Here is an 18,566-nt window from a genome sequence, read left to right on the forward strand (position 1 = left end):
AAACGAAGGTACGATTTTGCTTTTCATTACTTCAGTAGGCGCTTTAACTACAAAATGTCGTCGGATACAGTTCCGGCTACCGGAGTTCACAAATGTCGCAAGGATAAAGACAGGCCTCCAAGGTCCAAATCTGATGATAGCGCACAAGCGGAGCCAGCTTCAGGGTCGGCCGTCGTCATTGAGGCACTTTTGCAGCCCCTGTCGTCGGCCATTTCAGAACTGATGGCCGAAACGGACTCTCATGAGGAGCCAACAAGGCCTTTAAATATCTCTATTGCAGGACCTTCGGACAATGCTCCTACGGATGGGTCCGCAGCCGCTGTGCAGGTACCGGCTTCCGAAGGGGTTTTCAGGCCTACTCAGCTCATAATAAAGGCAAAGACAAAAGCAAAGACTCCTTCTAAATCAAAGACTGCAACACAGGCCTCTTCTGAACCGGCTCCCAAGTCACAGAAACAGTTACTCAAGATGGTGGAGGATTTACTTACTATGATTAGAGGTTCACATCCCCCTCCAGATAAAAGGCCAAGGCAAGATGTTTATTATGATTCCTCTGATCAGGCTTCTGTTTCTTCAGTTTCCTCTTCTGACCAGGAATATTCTTTCCCTCCTTATGAGGATTCTGATGCTGAGGAATCTATTCCCTCAGCTTCTCCCCCTGAGGATTTCTCTTTTGGGGAAACTTTGCATGAAATGAGGGAACATTTCCACTGGGAAGGACAGGAGTATTCAGAATCTAAGAAAAGACTAAGGGATTTTCTTCTTCTCCCCCAACATAGACCCCTGGCTATTCCTCCTGTTTTGGATATTGTGGATGATGCTTTTTCGGAGGCTAATTTAACCCCTGATTCTTTTCCTCCTGCTCCTGTCAAGCCGGATAGATATTACAGGGTTCCTGATTCCCACCAGTTTTTATACAAGAACCCTTCTGCTGACCCTGAAACCATTTCTCAGGGCCCTAAGGGAGTTAAGGCCGCTTCTGCCAAAAATCCCATTCCCACTGAAAAGGACTCTAGATCTTTAGAAAGATGGGGCAAAAAAGTGTACACTTCTGCTACTTTGTCCATCAGGGCTTTAAACTGTCAGTTTCATATGCTGAAATACCAGCAATTTATCTTGTCTGTTTTAAAACAAAAGCTTACTTCCATTTCTGCCTGTGCAGATGATAAGGAATTACATGACTTATTGCATGCCACTGAGCAAGTTGGAAAGCATGGTTTACACTGTGGATGTGATGCCCTGGAGGCTTCTTGTAGGGCTGCTGCCTCCGGCACAGTCATTAGAAGGCATGCATGGCTAAAGGAACAAAATTTGCCAGAACAAGTGAAAGCTAAATTATTGGATGTTCCTGTTCAGCATAATGTTTTGTTTGGATCAAAAGCTGAAGAAGTGATTAAAAAGATGGAGGATAAGGCGAAATCCATGCAAACAGTTAAAGATTTCTTACAAGTACAGCCACCAAGATTTAGCAGAAATTGGCCTTCTAAAAATTGGTCCTTTCCCACTTCAGACAGGCCTCAGAGGGGTAGATATAGATGCTCCAGAGGAAGGCCTCAAACACAAGGTTCTTATAGACCAAGACAGTGGACTGCTTCTACCCCTGGGGAGGAGAGGACAGGTCACAAACTCATAGGAAACAAACTCAATGACTCCCTCTGTTGGGCTGCAGGAACTTCTTGCCTGGAAGCCCCTCTCGGAGGAAAACTCTCTCTTTTTTATCAAAATTGGACTCGTATAACCCAAGACAAGTGGGTTCTGGATGTGGTTCTAAGAGGTTACAAATTCCATTTTCATACCCTGCCAAGGCCAAGCGGATGGCCAGACCTTCCAAAACATCAATGGACAGAGGCCTTAAACCAGGTGGAAGCTCTTTTGGCTATGAAAGCCATAGAACTGGTTCCACTTTCAGAGATGGGACAAGGTTTTTACTCAAGGCTCTTTCTAGTCCCCAGGAAGTAAAACTCATGGAGACCCATTCTGGATCTGTCAGTCTTGAACACCTTTCTAGAGATTCCAAAATTCAAGATGCTTACTGTACAGCAGCTACTTCCAATGCTGTCCAGAGATGCTTGGATGGTAACTTTGGATTTAAAGGAGGCATATTTACACATTCCCATCAGGCAGGAACACAGAAAATACCTCAGGTTCAAGGCCGGATTGAGGCACTTTCAATTCTCTGCACTGCCCTTTGGATTGTCTACTGTGCCCAGGGTCTTCACCAAATGCCTGGCTCCAGTAGTAGCTTACTGCAGACTCAAGGGAATTCAAATTTAACCTTATCTGGATGATTGTCTAATTCAGGCAGACAGCAAGGATGTCTTACTCCAGCATCTAGAATTTGTTCAGAACCTCCTCAAGTTCCTGGGTTTCTCTGTAAACATAAAAAAGTCAAATTTGACACCCTCACAACAGATTATTTTTCTGGGTGCTCTTCTAAACACCACAACCCAGATGGCATTTCTAACATCCGAAAAACAGTTACAGCTGGCTTCAACTTTCAAAACCTTGGCAACTTTAACTCAGCTATCTGCAAGGAGATTCCTGCAGGCTCTGGGTTACATGGCCTCCTGCATCCTTCTCGTACCATATGCAAGTCTACACATGAGGAAAATACAGTGGTACCTAAAAAGTGTATGGTCTCAGCATTGCCACAGTTTAGACATACTGATCTCCGTCCTTCCTTGCCTTCAAAAGGAATTTCTTTGGTGGTCCAGGGCATGTACTCTAAACAAAGGGAAACCCTTCTGTCTGCCTCCTGCCACTCAGATTCTAACCACGGACGCCTCAGATTATGCTTGGGGAGCCCATTTTCAGGGCAACTGTCTGCAGGGCCTTTGGACAAAGGATCAGAAGCACCTGCATATCAATTTAAAGGAAATGTTAGCCGTCCAGGAAGCTCTACTGGCCTTCAGGAATCTTTTACATCCAGGACAATTACTAATACGGACAGACAACACCACAGTTATGTGGTACATAAACAAGCAAGGGGGATCTCATTCCTACCCCCTTTGCAGACTAGCCATGGAACTATGGAACACAGCTCTAGCTTGCAATCTGGACCTTCAAGCTCAGTTTCTACCAGGGAAGCTAAACTTCCTGGCAGACAGTCAGAGCAGAAACCTTTCGGATCCACACGAATGGATGCTGGACACCAAAATATTCAGGATGATAACAGCAGTCTGGGGATGTCCTCACATAGACCTCTTTGCATCCCACCTCAATCATCAACTACAGAATTTTTGCACCAGGACTTTCCACAAAGAAGCTTGGAAAGTGGATGCCCTATCATTCAGTTGGAGGAACCTTTCGGGATATGCCTTTCCGCCTCTTCCTCTTCTTCCACGGGTATTATTAAAGATAAAACAGGACAAGCCCAAGATGATAATCTTGCTGGCCCCAAATTGGCCTCGACAGTTTTGGTACCCAACTCTAAAAAACCTATGTCTGGAGCCCCCTTGGGTTTTACCTCAGTTTCCGAACCTTCTGTCCCAACATCAGGGTCAGGTTCTACACTCTCATGTCAGAACTCTCAGCCTGGCGGCCTGGTTAATCCAGGGCCTTTGATTTCTTCTTTCCTACCCAAGCAGGTTATGGATGTCATTTTGGAAGCCAGACGTCCTAGTACTAGAAAATCTTATGCAGGAAAATGGAAAAGATTTTGTTCCTGGATGCAGGCTCAGGATTCTGATCCTCTTCTTCTGAACATTCCTTTAATTTTACTTTACTTGACAGATCTCTTACATAAGGGCCTCTCTTTCTCTTCCATTAAGATTCATGCCTGTGCTATTTCTGCTCATTATAATACAGACCCTCCAATTTTTTCCCACCAGCTCATGAGACAGTTTCTCAGGGGAGCTAAGAACTTAAGACCTCCTAGATCTCCTCCCATTCCTGCTTGGGATCTTAACTATGCTTTGGAAAAACTGACCTTGCCTCCTTTTGAGCCTGCCGCCTCTTCTGACATCAAGTTTTTATCTTGGAAGACAGCTATTCTGTTAGCCCTAACCTCTGCCAGGAGAATTTCAGAGTTACAAGCTCTTATGGCTGTGGAGCCTTATATTATTTTTCATCAAGACAGAGTGTCTTTGAGGACTAATCCTACCTTCATGCCTAAGGTGGTTTCCAAAGTGGCTTTAAATCAGACTATCCACTTGCCTACTTTTTTCCCCACTCCTCAAAATAAAGGGGAAAGGATCTTACATTCCTTGGATGTACACAGACAACTACGTTTTTACCTGGACAGAACCAAGGACATCAGGAAATCAGAGCAATTGTTTGTTTCTTATGCTTCAAGTTCCTAAGGTAAAGCCATTTCAAAACAGACCATTTCTAAATGGATTGCTCATGGAATCAGATTTTGTTATTCTCACCATGGAAAGCAAATCCCAGGGAGTATACGGACTCATTCCACCAGAGCTGCTGCCACTTCTGCGGCTTTTCTCAGGGGAGTTCCTACCAAGGACATTTTGGAAGCTGTAACTTGGAGTTCAGTGCATACTTTTTCTAAGCACTACAATCTACCTCTCTACTCTAAGTCTAGGGCAGGCTTTGCCTCTGCAGTCTTGCAGGGCCTTTTAGCCCCCCTTCTTCTTTATGACCACCTCCCTTTCTTTCAGCTTTGGGATTCTACCCTACAGTCATGACTGCAACAGTGAAACACGATGAACATAGTACAGTTGTGTACACCTATCATAAATGTAGATGTTCGAGTGTCTTCACTGTTGCAGTCTGGGTTTCCCTCCCTCCTATCCCCTCTTATTTTTACTTTTGTGTGGTTCCTTTTTTCACAATTCTTCTGAGGTGTATTTGCAAAGGATATGGGACCTTTTTCATTTTGGGACTCCTGACATCTGGGGCAAGAAAAACTGGAGAAAATGGCGTCGGCTGTCAGCTTTGTACTCCTGGCGCTCTGACGTCAGGGAGCGTGGTTGAACAGCCGACGCCGGACCCAGACTTTGGGATTCTGGCCGACCGAGGACTGCCTGCCGGCAGGGGAAAACCCTACAGTCATGACTGCAACAGTGAAGACACTCAAACATCTACATTTATGGTAGGTGTACACAACTGTACTTTCTTCCTTCTTTTAGAAATGGACCGGAGTAATTACCATAATCTTCTTCCACAGACTGGATCTACTCATACAAGAACAGGGGGTGTTTGATACACCCCGACCCCAGTCAATTTTAATTGACTGCCTGGATAATAGGTTCTTAATTCCTTTTAGGCACCTGTTTACTGAGAGTGCGCAGCAGGTACATACTGCTAGAAGCAAGAAAGCCTTCTACTAGAAAATTGTATATTAGCAAATGGAAAATGTTTTGGTGCCAACAACAAAACCAGCATCCATTCAGGCCTAGTCGTTCTCTGGTTGTGCAACATTTGTGTGAGTTGCTATTGTATGGCCTTTCTTACTCCTTTATCAAGGTCTTTTATCAGCCATTTAAGCATGTCTGCCTGTGGATCCTCTTGTTTCAATGCATTTTCATGCCAAAATGTTTTTGAAAGGGGTTTTTCATAAGAAGCCTCCAAGAAAACCGGTGGCCCCTCCTTAGGATCTTAATTTTGTGTTGGAGAAGCGAACACTTGCTCCATTTGAACGAGCTGATCTGTCTGACTTGAGGTTCTTAACACGGAAAACAGTTTTATTGATTGCTCTGTTCTCTGAAAGAAGGGTATCTGAGTTGCAAGCTCTTATGTTGCATCAACCCTATCTAATTTTCCACAGGGACAGGGCTTCTTTTAGAACTATTCCTGCTTTTGTGTCTAAAGTGTTATCTGAACTTTCTTTAAACCAAACTATCCAGCTTCCCATTTTCTTCCCTGAATTAGAAAATGAGGGAGAAAGGATACTTGTTACCTTGGATATCCACAGACAGCTCGGGTACTATCTTGACAGAACTAAATCTTACAGATTTTCGGATCAGTTGCTCATTTCTTGAGAAGAAGGGAAAACCTGTGTCAAAAGAGACTATTTCCAAATGACTGTGTAAGGCTATTACCTTTTGTTCACTCACCATAACAAAACTATTCCAGGCAAGGTTAAGGCCCATTCTACCAGGACCTTGGCTTCATCTATTGCTTTTTGGAAAGGGTTGGATTCTAGAAGTATTCTAGATGCTGCAACTTGTTCCTCTATACATACTACTATAAAGCACTATGAGCTTGATTCTTTCTCTAGGTCTAGGTCAGGTGTTGCAGGGACCATTCTCCAGGGGCTCCTGGAATTTTTTCCTTCCACCTCCCAGTCGTTTTAAGCTATGGTAATCTACCCATGTAGCTTAGGCTACTGCAGCAGTGATCAATATGAAGAACGTAGTACAGTTTTGTAAGCTGAATGTATCATCACAGTAGATGTTCGAATCATCATTTCTGCAGTAGTCACTCCCTCCCTCCATTCACCTTGTTTTTTAGTGTGCCAGGGTGTAGTTATTTATTTTTGTTCTTCCTAACATTGTCCTTTCACGGACCAGCCTCCCTGTCTCTGTTGACGGGAAAGCTCTGAAGTGCTTGGTACCCAAAGTTGTCTTTGTCAGCTCAGCTTGAGCTGCCTGAGAGTTTGGGCATGTGGAAAGTGCCTGAAGTTTTGGAAGCTGGCCAGCTGTTATATCTTTGGCAGGATATAACCCTGTATAGCTAAGGATACTACAGCCGTGTTCATTTGAACATCTATTGTTGTAATGCGTTTACTTTCACAACTGTACTTTGTATGCACTACTTTTTTTAACATAATGACACCCATCAGTTACACACATCAGCAGAATGCTAACAGTTTAAAATGCTCAAGCAATTGTTACTAAGCATTTGATGCACAAAGTGTAAAGTATTTTAAATAAGTAGTATTGTTTAAACTGTGACAGTGCAGAGCTTGATATCATAGGAATAATGCTTGTTAAGACTGTCTTGTTATTGTAGTAATTAGCCGCTTCGGAGTAGCTGTGGTCAAACACTCTTGCCATGCTTTATAACTCTCACTGTGATGCACACCTGTTATGTATTATTCCTAATGTATAATTAGTTAATTTTTATTATTTTAAGTAAAAAAAATTCCGAATTATTTGTGTTGTTTCAGCTTTAGTTTGTGTAGTTTTCAACAAATTTAGAACAAATAGCAACTTCAGATAAGTTTGCTTAAACTTATATGCTCAGATGAAACGGCATTCATTTTAGGTGTGTTTATAGAATGAAAGTTACTGTTGATGGTAACATCAAATGCATTTACATGAATTGCAAGAGCTGATAACATAGTTATTGAAGTCAGATGTCTGGATTCAGAGATGTAATCCACAATGAATTAGAGTGTGCTACAAAAGACAGTGAAAAGGCAATTTTTCAATGGTCATACTTCCTGTCTTTCTTCAGTATTTAAACTGATATTCAGTAGTGGTTCCCTTTTTTGGTTTTGTGGGTGTGTTTTTGTTTTGAAAATCTCAGTTTTATGTCAGGATTAATGCTGGCTGTACTGTGTATCTGTGCATGTATGTTATATGACGGTACTAGCTACCATTCCAGTTTAAGTTATATCATTTATATGGAGCTAACATCCCTGCTGGAATGCTGAACTAACAGTTTTAATTGGCTGCTTGTTTTGGTTTATGTCCCTTTGTTCTATAATTTGAAGCCACTCTAGCTTTAAGACATTCAGGATACTTCTGTTTCTCCCTTTTCCATCTAGAGGATGTATGCAGCACATAAAGAATCATGCATTTAAAGGTGGCTGTGGTAGTTTTATAATATTTGAAAATTGTTTAGCCACCTAATATCATCAAGATGTCCAGGTGCCCTTACTTTGAGATCTGCTTGGGATCAACAGCATACTCAGCTTTTCCATAGTACATCACTTTAGTTCATTCACCATAATTTGGAAAAATGACCACTCATGTAGATAAGTTTTCCTTAATGCATCTATTCAGGATCATTTTACAGGCAGATGTAACCCAGATTAAAAGTGTTTTTGCTGGTGGGGAATCAAGATTCCCCCTGTGCTCACCATATGGGGGGACTTTGCCTCCACATACCCATTGATGTTACTGAAACTCAGAGAAAGGGCAATCACAGGAAGTTCAATACCTACCTTGCTCCATCTTGAGGTACACCAACTTCAGATCATGCACAACTCACGAGTATGCGAGTATTATGATCTAATTACAGTGTGAAGTAAGCAACAAAATAGGAGCAAATGACACCTTGAGCTGTTAACAACTGTACAAGCTTCAGTGATCTGATCAAAAACATACCACAGCTGCAGCAAACTGTTTAATTAGTTAACCTATTCAGTTGAGCAGTATCTAGATGCAGATTGGAAATGCATACTATTATTAGTACATATATACCATTTATACTGTACAAATTTTAAAATACTAGAAAACTTTGTCCTTGACTGCAGTGTACTAAAACAATAAAAATCACAAGTGTTACAACTAAAATTCAGAGCTTATCTGAAAAAAAATTTAGTCATCACTTTCATCCCTTTACTTAGTAAAGCTTCTTCACAATTAGCAAATGCAGTTCAAATTCAGCACACTGATTAAGGTCTGATATTCAGAAAAAGAAAATCAGTTAAGTGCTAGAGTGGTGTGAGATCCAAACTTAATTGTTAAGTACCCCCTGCTTGTGTTGCTAAGGTCGGGTCTAGCACTCCTCAGTAAAATCTGCCAGTACTGACCAACAAATGACAGCAGCAGAACAAAATATTTGTTTCTGCCTGTTGTCAGTACCAGTAAGGTATCCTAAACTTCCTCTTTAAAACATAAAAGGTAGTTAAAATAACAGGATGTGTGTTTGCCCATATTTTCTAAAGGATACAGAGTCTGAAACTTAACATATATATCATTATTTAATAACTTCAGTCCTCAGTGGTTTGTCTGAAAACCACAAATTTTGAGAAACTGACCAAAAATATGAAGCAGTAATCCAGAAGTTCTAAGAAAATCAGGATAGTTAAAGAGACATGAAAGGTGAGTGTAGACGTCATGGACTGTGTTACACTACCTCTCTGACAGTGTCTGCTAAGTGTTTTATGGCAAAACATTTTGATTTCTTTTTGTAACTAGGAGTACATGGGGCACATAAAGCTCCATCCACTAGAAATAATTATGATCAGATATCACTGATCTAACCGTTTATTATGTGTTCTCAACATGGATGCCAAGATTCACCTTTCAAGTTTCTCTCCCTTGAGGTGAATCTCTTGGCAGCCATGTCTTGAACACATAATAAGTTAGTTAGGGGTGATGATCTGATCATAATCCTCAGTGTGTGTGTGTGTGTGTGTGTGTGTGTGTGTGTGTGTGTGTGTGTGTGTGTGTGTGTGTGTGTGTGTGTGTGTGTGTATATATATATATATATATATATATATATATATATATATATATATATATATAAAAAATCTTAAAATCCGTGTTATTGGTGACTGCTCAGCTGATAAGGGTTTGGTTAGACTTGGGGAAAAGTTACTTTTTTCATGAGATTATTAAGTAGCCATCTTTGGGGAAACTAGTTAAGGTTAAGTCTTGCTGCATTTCATCTCTGAGGGTGCAGGTAAAAAGAACTTGAACTATGGAAGAATCACTGGATATTGTTTTTTTTTTTTAATTCCAAGGTGTGTTGGGGTCTGTTTTGCCTGTGATTCATAGGTAATGTGCAATGAGTGATGCTTCACTGTTGAGGTTGGTATTTGCTTGTTTCTGCTAATCTAAAATCACAATAAAATATCTGAAGGGAAAAATGTTTTTTGTGTCTCTGAAGTCTGCCCCAAGTTGGCAAACTTTCATTTACTTTGGTATTGTTTAGGGCTGAGTGGGATTGCAGAGCATGGAAGTGACTGACAAGGGGATACAGAAAAGTCCAAGTTTAACTCTTTAGGAATAAAAGGGGGGAAAAGCTGATATTTGTTTCATAGTAGTTGCTTAAAGTACCCTCTCATGGATCTGTGTCATAATTGTCAATGTCAGGAGTGTAACTCATACAAAATGTTTCTCTCTCACTCCATTCTTATTTAATATAATTATCCTCAGGATTTGTACACCATTTGAAAAGAGTGCATTTTTCGCACAGCATCTGTTGTATCAGAGGTTACTACAACCATTATGTGGTACCCTCCCTTCAGTTCTGTGGTGACCATGTCAGTGCTGATTTGTAGCAGCTAGGAAAATTTTTCCCAACCAAGGGTCTGCCTTACCAAATTTCTCTTCCAGGTACTTTATGTAGAATTTAATTACATTCTAGTAGTAACATTAAAGTGTTGAGCAGATAACTAAACAGTTTTAAACTTGTGAATAAATAACAAGACCAGTTAAGCAGTGTTTGCATACATGAGCTGTATTCCTTTTTTACAGACTGAAGAAAATGTATCTGTGAATTTTGTATAGACTAGATACTTAACTGGTTGCTGAATATGGAAGCTACTTTAAATGACTTTAGTCTGGTATTAGCTGCAGCTGTTGAAAAAAACATATTTATGTCTGTTAAAATGTTTAGAAAAAAAACGAAGACTGTTTTTATGTTTTCTTTTTAGTGTATTATCTGTTTTCATTCACATAAAGTAACGGTATACTTTAAAAGTGCACAGGAGTTTTCCCATTGAACAATTCTTAATTTATGCTGCTTGTTTAATGCTTTAGTAAGAGATGGGAGCAGGTGTGCAGCATCAGTCTTTTGAAACTAGTTCATTATGAGTCCCAGTGTCAGCAGAAGCTACCTAGTTGATACCTCTTTGTACTGGATGCAGTATCTCTGACATGTGTGCCTTAACATTTTAAGTATGCTTGCCTATACAGTTTGCTTGCAACTCCCTGCTGTAAATTCACACACTTATCAAATGAAGTTCTCTGATGCCAGAGATTTTATGGGGAAAGTCCACTATTATCTTTCCCTGTTTGAGGCTTACAGATAATTGATGAGGCTTTACTTAATCATTTGTGCCTTTTGTTCACCAGGTAGCCTGAGCCTTGAAAAATCTTTTATCTCAGTTTTGTGTCTTCCCTTAGGTAATTGATCACCCTACACCCAAGGAAGCCTAATTCAAAAGCAAGAAGGAGCAGTCATCATGAATAGCCAAAACGTTGTGACTCTGTTGCAGCAGTGCAAACAAGCACTGAATGCAATGTTGTCCGGTCCATCTGAGCCATCTGAAGAGAACAAGAAAGAGTATCAGTGTTGTGAAGGTGAGCATTTCTCTGGAGCCTGACAGCAGGCAGCAACCATGGCAGCAGGTCCTTCCCAGTTACCATGCCATGCCGACCTGCTCTCATTTCTGACTCTGTGTTTCTTCTAATGGCAGATGAGTGTGATGAGAATGCATGGTTTGTGTTGTATGAATGGGGCTCAAGTGATGAGCAACAGAGGAAACACATTTTGTTACAGTGAATTGCTGACAGGTCATATTTTCAGCTCCACTTAACAGAAGAGTAAAGCAACTGTTTTTTTTTCTCTAGGAATGAGTCAAAACTTGCTACTTCATACATAAAGTAAAGTTAATTAGTCAAAACAAGTAACAGTATTTACTTTTGAAAGTTTTAGTGAGTGTTTTGCACTTTTGCTGACATGGTAATATCAAGTGATAATAACTGGTGTGGTTCTTCAGTTTATCTAGTAAATAAGTGACCACTCACTACATTTAACTTATTACCTGTAGTCCAGACAACATTCATCAAAGATGGTTAGCATATGTGATGCTGCTTGTGAATTTAACAGCTTCATTTTCCAGGCTATATTAACACAGTGAGTCACTTTGCGTGCAAGACAAGAAAGGTGGTTAACATCACGTTAGTAACTGTGACACCTACAGAGATTGCCAGAAAAAATGAACATTCTCTGTTAATCATTTGAACTGTTTATGAATGTTCTCTGGACGTAAAGCCTTTAGTAACTGAAGTATCTACTAAAAGAAATAGCTTTACTTGTTTAATTTCATTTGTTTCCCTTTGCCTTAGTTTTACATTTGTGTCAGATATATGCAAGTGCATGAGCACACACTTTGTCTGTTTGCCTCATTCTTTTGCTGTTCATAGATTTGCAGTTTTAACTGTTCATATCACTGTGTATCTGCTTGTAACACCTGTTCTTTCCTAACATACTTTTTCATAGAATATGGAAACAGGGCTGGCGATATGCACAGAAAGCCAGTCTACCATGCTTGTTACTTTTTATTATAAATTCTAATTTTATAATCTTACTAAAACAAAATAAATGATCTGTATTACTAACATCAGTACAAGTGAAATTAAAAAAACTGGGAGAACATTTGTCCCAGCCATAAGCTCTAGCTTTCAAGTGCCAATAGTTTTGTATTAAAGTTGAAATAGAAGCAGCATGTTTGCAGTTGCTTCTTTTGTTAGGTAAACTCTTTACACAGTGGAATATATAGTTATATTTCTGCTGTGTTTCGCAGGTACTAGACATTGATGTTCTTCAGGAGAAATAACTAACAATATGTAAAAATTCCATAATTTTTGAAAATACCTTGTGCACACATTCATTAATGTCAGAAAAATGAAAGTAAGCAGTCCCAAAAGAGTTAAACAGGAAGTTTGGTCTCTTACTATTAAATAGCATTTGATGGTTTCCTTTATAACAACTCTGATGAACCACTTGATTTAGATGCCTCAGTGAATACACATTTATTAAGCAGAGAAACTAGTCAAGAACAGACTGTCATCTTAAAACAAGTCCATAGATTTCCAGTATGAACTGTTATGTGTGCGACCCTTATGCAGCTCATGAACACCAGTGTCACACATGACCCTTGTGACCAAGTGATCCTTCTGGAGCAAGTTTCTGTTTTGATGAAATGCATTTCATCTTTATGATTTATACTGAGAGCAGTTCTGCTAAACAGTTTGTTCAAAGGTGATCTACTGTCTGATATTTTGTGCACCATTTCCATTTGTTTACACCAGCTTGTATGAAGAATAGTGAATGATTTCCAGTATATACAGAGTAGTAAACACACAACATAGTTCAGTTGATGGAGTAAGCCTTAACACTGAGTCATAGCTCTCATCAGACATGCAGCAGATGATGGAGTAAGCCTTAACACTCAGTCAGAGCTCTTGTCAGACAAGCAGATCAAGTAATCTAGCTGCTACTTTTTTTGTTGTTTGTCTGTTAAGCTCCACTGCAGACTGTGCCTGTCCATGACCTGCTGTCGCTTTTAAACATATATTTGAACAGTTTCTTTATCTGTACGTGCACATTTATATTAAACACACAACCTGCACATTTAAAATATTTCAATGGAAATAATTCACTATAACCAGCCCTCTATTCTGGGTCTACATTAGATCACTGAATGCTTAAAAAAGCGAACGGTGATTAATCGACCCTATGTAAGTGAAAGCTTACAATGTCGAAGTGTCAGAACAGAGATTTTTTTCCAAGGGAAAAAAATCGCTGTTCCAACAAAAAAAAAAAAAACAATTTCAAACATTACATTAAGTGGGGGGTTGTGCCCCCCCACACCCCCTACTTAAATATACCAACTCCGAGACTGCACTACAGTGCCGAAAACGGCATAGTACCGAAGAGGCCAAGCAAATTCTTTCCCAGGGAAAGAATTTGCCTAACAACCACTTTGATATTTTGCATTTTCAGCCTTTTAAGTTTGACCAAGACACATTCGAAAGAATGCGTCTTCAGTCTTCTAATATAGACCCTCTATTTCTATGGGAAGATTGTGAGGTTTTGCATCATTCTGTGGTGGGGACTAGGAACTAGCCATGTACTAAAGTTTGAGGCTTGGAAGCTATGCCAGCAGCACATGTGTTGGGAGGGGCTGTGCCAACAGCACATTTGTTGGGGGGGGGGGGTTGCTGTCAGCATATGTATCTAATGTACAAGAGCCTGCAGTACATACACTTCCCATTGAATGCACCTGACCAGGCTAAAGGTGGGAGATGGAAAGGTGAGTAGGGTATAATAAGAAAGCCCTCTGGCCTGCACTGAGCTGATATCCAAGGTTGCTACTGTTGCTTGAGCTCTTTCTTCATATGTTATCAGTTGTTCCAAGTAGAACTTGAGATCCTTGTTTTACTAATAATGGCTGTAGTCACTGAAGTAACTTTCCTTTTTCTTTCTTAAACTTCTCGATTTTACTTTGCACTTCTTTTAAACTTTATTGTCCACAGCCACATTATTAAGCACTTGAATCAGTCTCCTACTCCTCTTCAGGGCATCCTTTAGTACATGCCGTGGTGACCATTGTAAAAGTCAGATATTACATCCAAATTTAAAGTTGTGCAACATGCTTAGTATCTTGCTAAGAATCTGAGACCTTAGCAGAGTATATGATGTCAACCAAAGACTTTGGGTTTCACAAGCCAGTTGGTATCTTTATCACCATTTTTTTAATTATTTTATCCCGTTACTATTGCAACTACCTAGCCTTTACTCCTATCAACTTATTAACCCCCTTTTTTGAAATATTTTGAGGGGGGAGCAAGAGTAAGGGAAAGTGTGGCATGCTTCAGTGGTCCAGTAAAATGTACATGCTTCCACTTGCCTACAGTACTAGTGTTCATACTCTTAGAGCAAAAAATCTGGACAAAACTATAAATTAAGGGGAGAGGCTCAAAAATAGGGACAGTTATTAATTACTGCTTTAACAAACATAAAAAGTCAATACAATAAGAGGTTTTGCATTAGCATGAATTTTCTGAAGGGTGTGAAGTGTGAATCTTGAATGTCTGTCATTATTTTCTGAATTCAGTCTTCAGTGATTTGCTAGTGACTTGCCCCCTCCCCCCAAAAAAAAAAAAAAAACACACACACAATTTTATGAGAAACCGACCAAAAATGTGAGGCAAATATCTGGACATTCTGCAAAAGTCTGTACAATTGAGAGGTATGCTAGTGTTGCTTGACAGGCCAGATGTTTCTATTCCAGCACATGCATTGCCTTCTTTCTTGGTACCTGGCCTTTCACAGTTGTTGGTCTTGCAGTAGACCAAGGACATATCTTCCTCCGTACCTCTGGATGGGCAAGCTAGTGTTTGCTACTTGCTAGTACCCTGTCCAGCTGGCCCCTCCAACAGCTGGGCTGTTGTTTGTTCCTGGCACATTTTGGTCATAGTCAGGGCTTATCCCTCTACAGCATGCAGCCAGGCCACACATTTTGATCACTTTAAGTAAAAATAAATAAAATGAAGCAGATAAATAAATAGCACCACTGCCTCCAGAACTCATTGAGTATGATTATTTTATTTTATGGGAACATAGTGTCCCTTCACCAGACTTGTTTATTTTGCTTTTGGATTGCTGTGTTTCTTTATGTCATCATATATTCTTGAATTTTATCCCACACTGTTGTATTTCCATTTTAGCATTGTTGATATTGACAGCAGTGATCAAATATATGTGATTTATTTTCTTTAAACAACAGATAGCACGAAGAAACCAGTGAAGGTACATACTGTAACACCACCAACAGATAAAGAAAAGAGCAGTATCACCACCATGGCTGTTAGTGTAAAAAACTTAACATAAATTAAAATGATATAAAATATAATGAAGTACAGCTACCGTCCAAAGGTCCCAGTCCCGAACAAGAAAACCAATTAATAGAAGAAGACAGGACACGACCACCACAGGATAGTGCATAAAATCCAAGTTTATTTTAGATGAATAAGCGCTTTCACGTGCTCCCTCGGCAGGCTTCTTCAGATTTCACTATATCATTTGTATCTCAGCGTTTAAATATAACATCATAATTACTTCATTGGAGACAATCAATCCTAGATGCAAACAATTAAAATAATTGTATAAAACAATCTGCATCATCCATTGTGAGTTCTAGTGGAAAAATGTTCATTTAAAACGATACAAAAACTAATCAACACACCTGTTATATGTGATTCTAATGTAAATAATAACAATCTAGCGCCCAAACAAGCTAAAACCAAATCCATAATACAAGCTAGACTCAATAATGTATAGAAACATCTCCCATAAAAAAAAAATATATATATATATATATATATATATATATATATATATATATATAAATGCTATGTAGCAATATAAATTAATTCATATTTTCTGTGCATATACATATATTTAATGAATATCAAAAACATATGTATGAGTAACCTCGATGTAACTATAAAACAAGTCACATCATAGTTATATATGTCAAATAATTAATAACATTGAAAACGTTTCAACCATTTTCTGTAGTCATTAGTACTCATATAATATTAAATAGCCTATAAATATATGTACGTAGCTTCTATATATAAAGATACAAAATAAAAAACAACAATATTTATTCAAAACATATAATAACGTGAATAAATATAAATATACATATAACCAATCAACTTCCATAAAGCATTTAAAACAAAATCAAGTGTGTTTTAAACCCATAAAGTACTATTTACGAGCATCAAGCACAGGCTTAATGCTAATAAATTGGTTAAGACCAGGATCTACGTGAGCTCGTAATTTAAAAATCCAACAAAGCTTAATGGATTCTAGGTAATTCATATTATTGCCTCCCCTCCTATTCTCTTTTACCAATTGTAACACCCTGAATTTAAAACTATGATTAGCATGAGATATAACATGTCTAGCTAATGCGTTCTGTTGATTCTTCTTTCTTATATCATAAATACGATTATACATTCTATCTTTTAATTTTCTTGAGGTCATGCCCACGTAAAACACCGTACATTGTGTACAGGCTGCTAAATATATCAAGTTCTCATTATCACAACTGGCATGAAACCTAGGTGTAAATGTATAATCAATAGTAGGATGGATGAAACATTGTTCACCTATGATGAAACTACACATCTTGCATCTATTGCAACGATATGTACCTAATTTGGTCGTTCTAGGTCTATCATGCTCGATGCATGAATGTTCTCTGCATAAAATTCTTTTTAGATTCTTACTATTTCTATACCTAAACCTAGGAGTGGCTCCTATAATATTTAGGATAATTGGATCGACAGTTAATACCTGCCAATTCTTCCTAATAATATCTACTAGCTTATTGTTGTCATTAGTATATCTAGTAGTAAAAGTAACACTGGGACCATTGGATATATTTCTCCTTCCATAGGTATATCTAATTGTATTACTACTGCCTTCTCCTAGTCCATGTAGTACTGAATCCTTAATCTTACTTACCATGCAACTATTATAGCCTCTATCTACAAAGAGGGTATGCATGGTATCCAGTTGTGTCTGCATGGTCAGACATCCTTACATAATCTAGTGATCCTAACAAATTGTCCCTTGACAATATTAGAAAATACAAATCTCGGATGCATGCTACTATAATGTAAGAGTGCGTTCTTCCAGCATGGTTTTCTATAGAGGGAAGTGGATATACAACCTCCTGTATCCTTTGTTATACTTATATCCAAAAAATCCACTTTATCATATGAAAAATCCAGTGTGAATCTTAAGAAGTCTGTAGTTGAGTCCAAATAGCAAATAAAAGCTTTCAGTTCTTCTATATCACCTTTCCAGAAGAGTAGTATATCATCCACAAACCTTCTGTAGAAAATCACCTGTGGATAGAATGCACAATTGAGCAGGAACCTTCTCTCCCAACAGTGTACTACTAGATTTGCATACGAATTAGCACATGGGGTGCCCATGGCGACACCCCACTTCTGTGCAAACAGCTTATCATTGAACATGAAGACATTATTAGTTAATACAATCTCTAAAAGTGTGCATCATTATTAATTCCTTTAGTTGAACATAAAACCTCCCTAACGGCTTCGATGCCATATTCGTTAGGAATTGAGGTGAAGAGATTTTTAACATCTAAAGTTACCAATAGACAAGAAGGATCAATTCTACCATTGGTAAAGCCAGCTAACTCAATTAGTTGGTAACTATCTTTTAAAATAATAGGTATGTTCCTAACTAAAGGTCCTAGTATACTTTCAGTATAAACTGATATTCTCTCTGTCACCCACCCATCCCCAGCCAGTATGGGTCTCATCGGTGGGGGGAAGATGTTCTTATGAACCTTGGGTAGGCCTTTTATGTATGGAATTAACGGAAATTCAACTAAAAAATAATTATATAGCTCCTGTGTGACCTGTCTGCACATCAAAAGATCATACAAATCATCATGCACTCTTGTAACAATTCTTGCAAAATGTTCTAGATTTATCTCCATATAAGTGTTTGTGTCAAATGACATACACAACATTGCTGTATTATAATCATTAGCATCTAATAGTGCTACCCCACCCCCCTTATCAGCAGGTTTTATCACCAGATCTTCATTCAAGGATAGATTAACCAAAGACTGTTGTTGTTGCTTGCTCAGATTAAAATATGTGCATCTACGCCCTTGTTTCGCAAAATATGCGTATAAATCATTTTCACATAAGCTAATAAAACACTCTACATTCGCAGGTAAATGGGGAACAAAAGAACTTCTACATTTAAAATTGTACACTGGTTGTGAGACCATTTTGTTATCAGTAGCAAACATTAATTTGAGTGCTATCGCACGCCCAAATAGTATCAAATCAATCAACAACTCACTTAAGTCACTTGCTTGCGAAGGAATAAAGGATAAACCTTTATTTAGTAAAGTATAG

General features: G+C 38.8%; 1 protein-coding gene across 2 annotated transcripts in view; it reads left to right on the top strand.

Annotated features, from left to right (window-relative positions):
• Positions 1-18,566, top strand: part of ALPK1 (alpha kinase 1) — an 873,475-nt gene that overhangs the window by 234,056 nt on the left and 620,853 nt on the right. For both annotated transcript variants that reach the window (XM_044061550.1, XM_044061549.1), the window contains exon 3: positions 10,986-11,162. In XM_044061550.1, coding sequence (XP_043917485.1) covers positions 11,045-11,162 — 118 coding nt within the window. In that variant the 5' untranslated portion in view covers positions 10,986-11,044. The remainder of the gene's footprint in view (positions 1-10,985; positions 11,163-18,566) is intronic.

The sequence above is a fragment of the Protopterus annectens genome, chromosome 2.part0, assembly GCF_019279795.1.
Source record: "Protopterus annectens isolate FY-2018-M chromosome 2.part0, PAN1.0, whole genome shotgun sequence".
Taxonomy (NCBI): Eukaryota; Metazoa; Chordata; order Ceratodontiformes; family Protopteridae; genus Protopterus; species Protopterus annectens.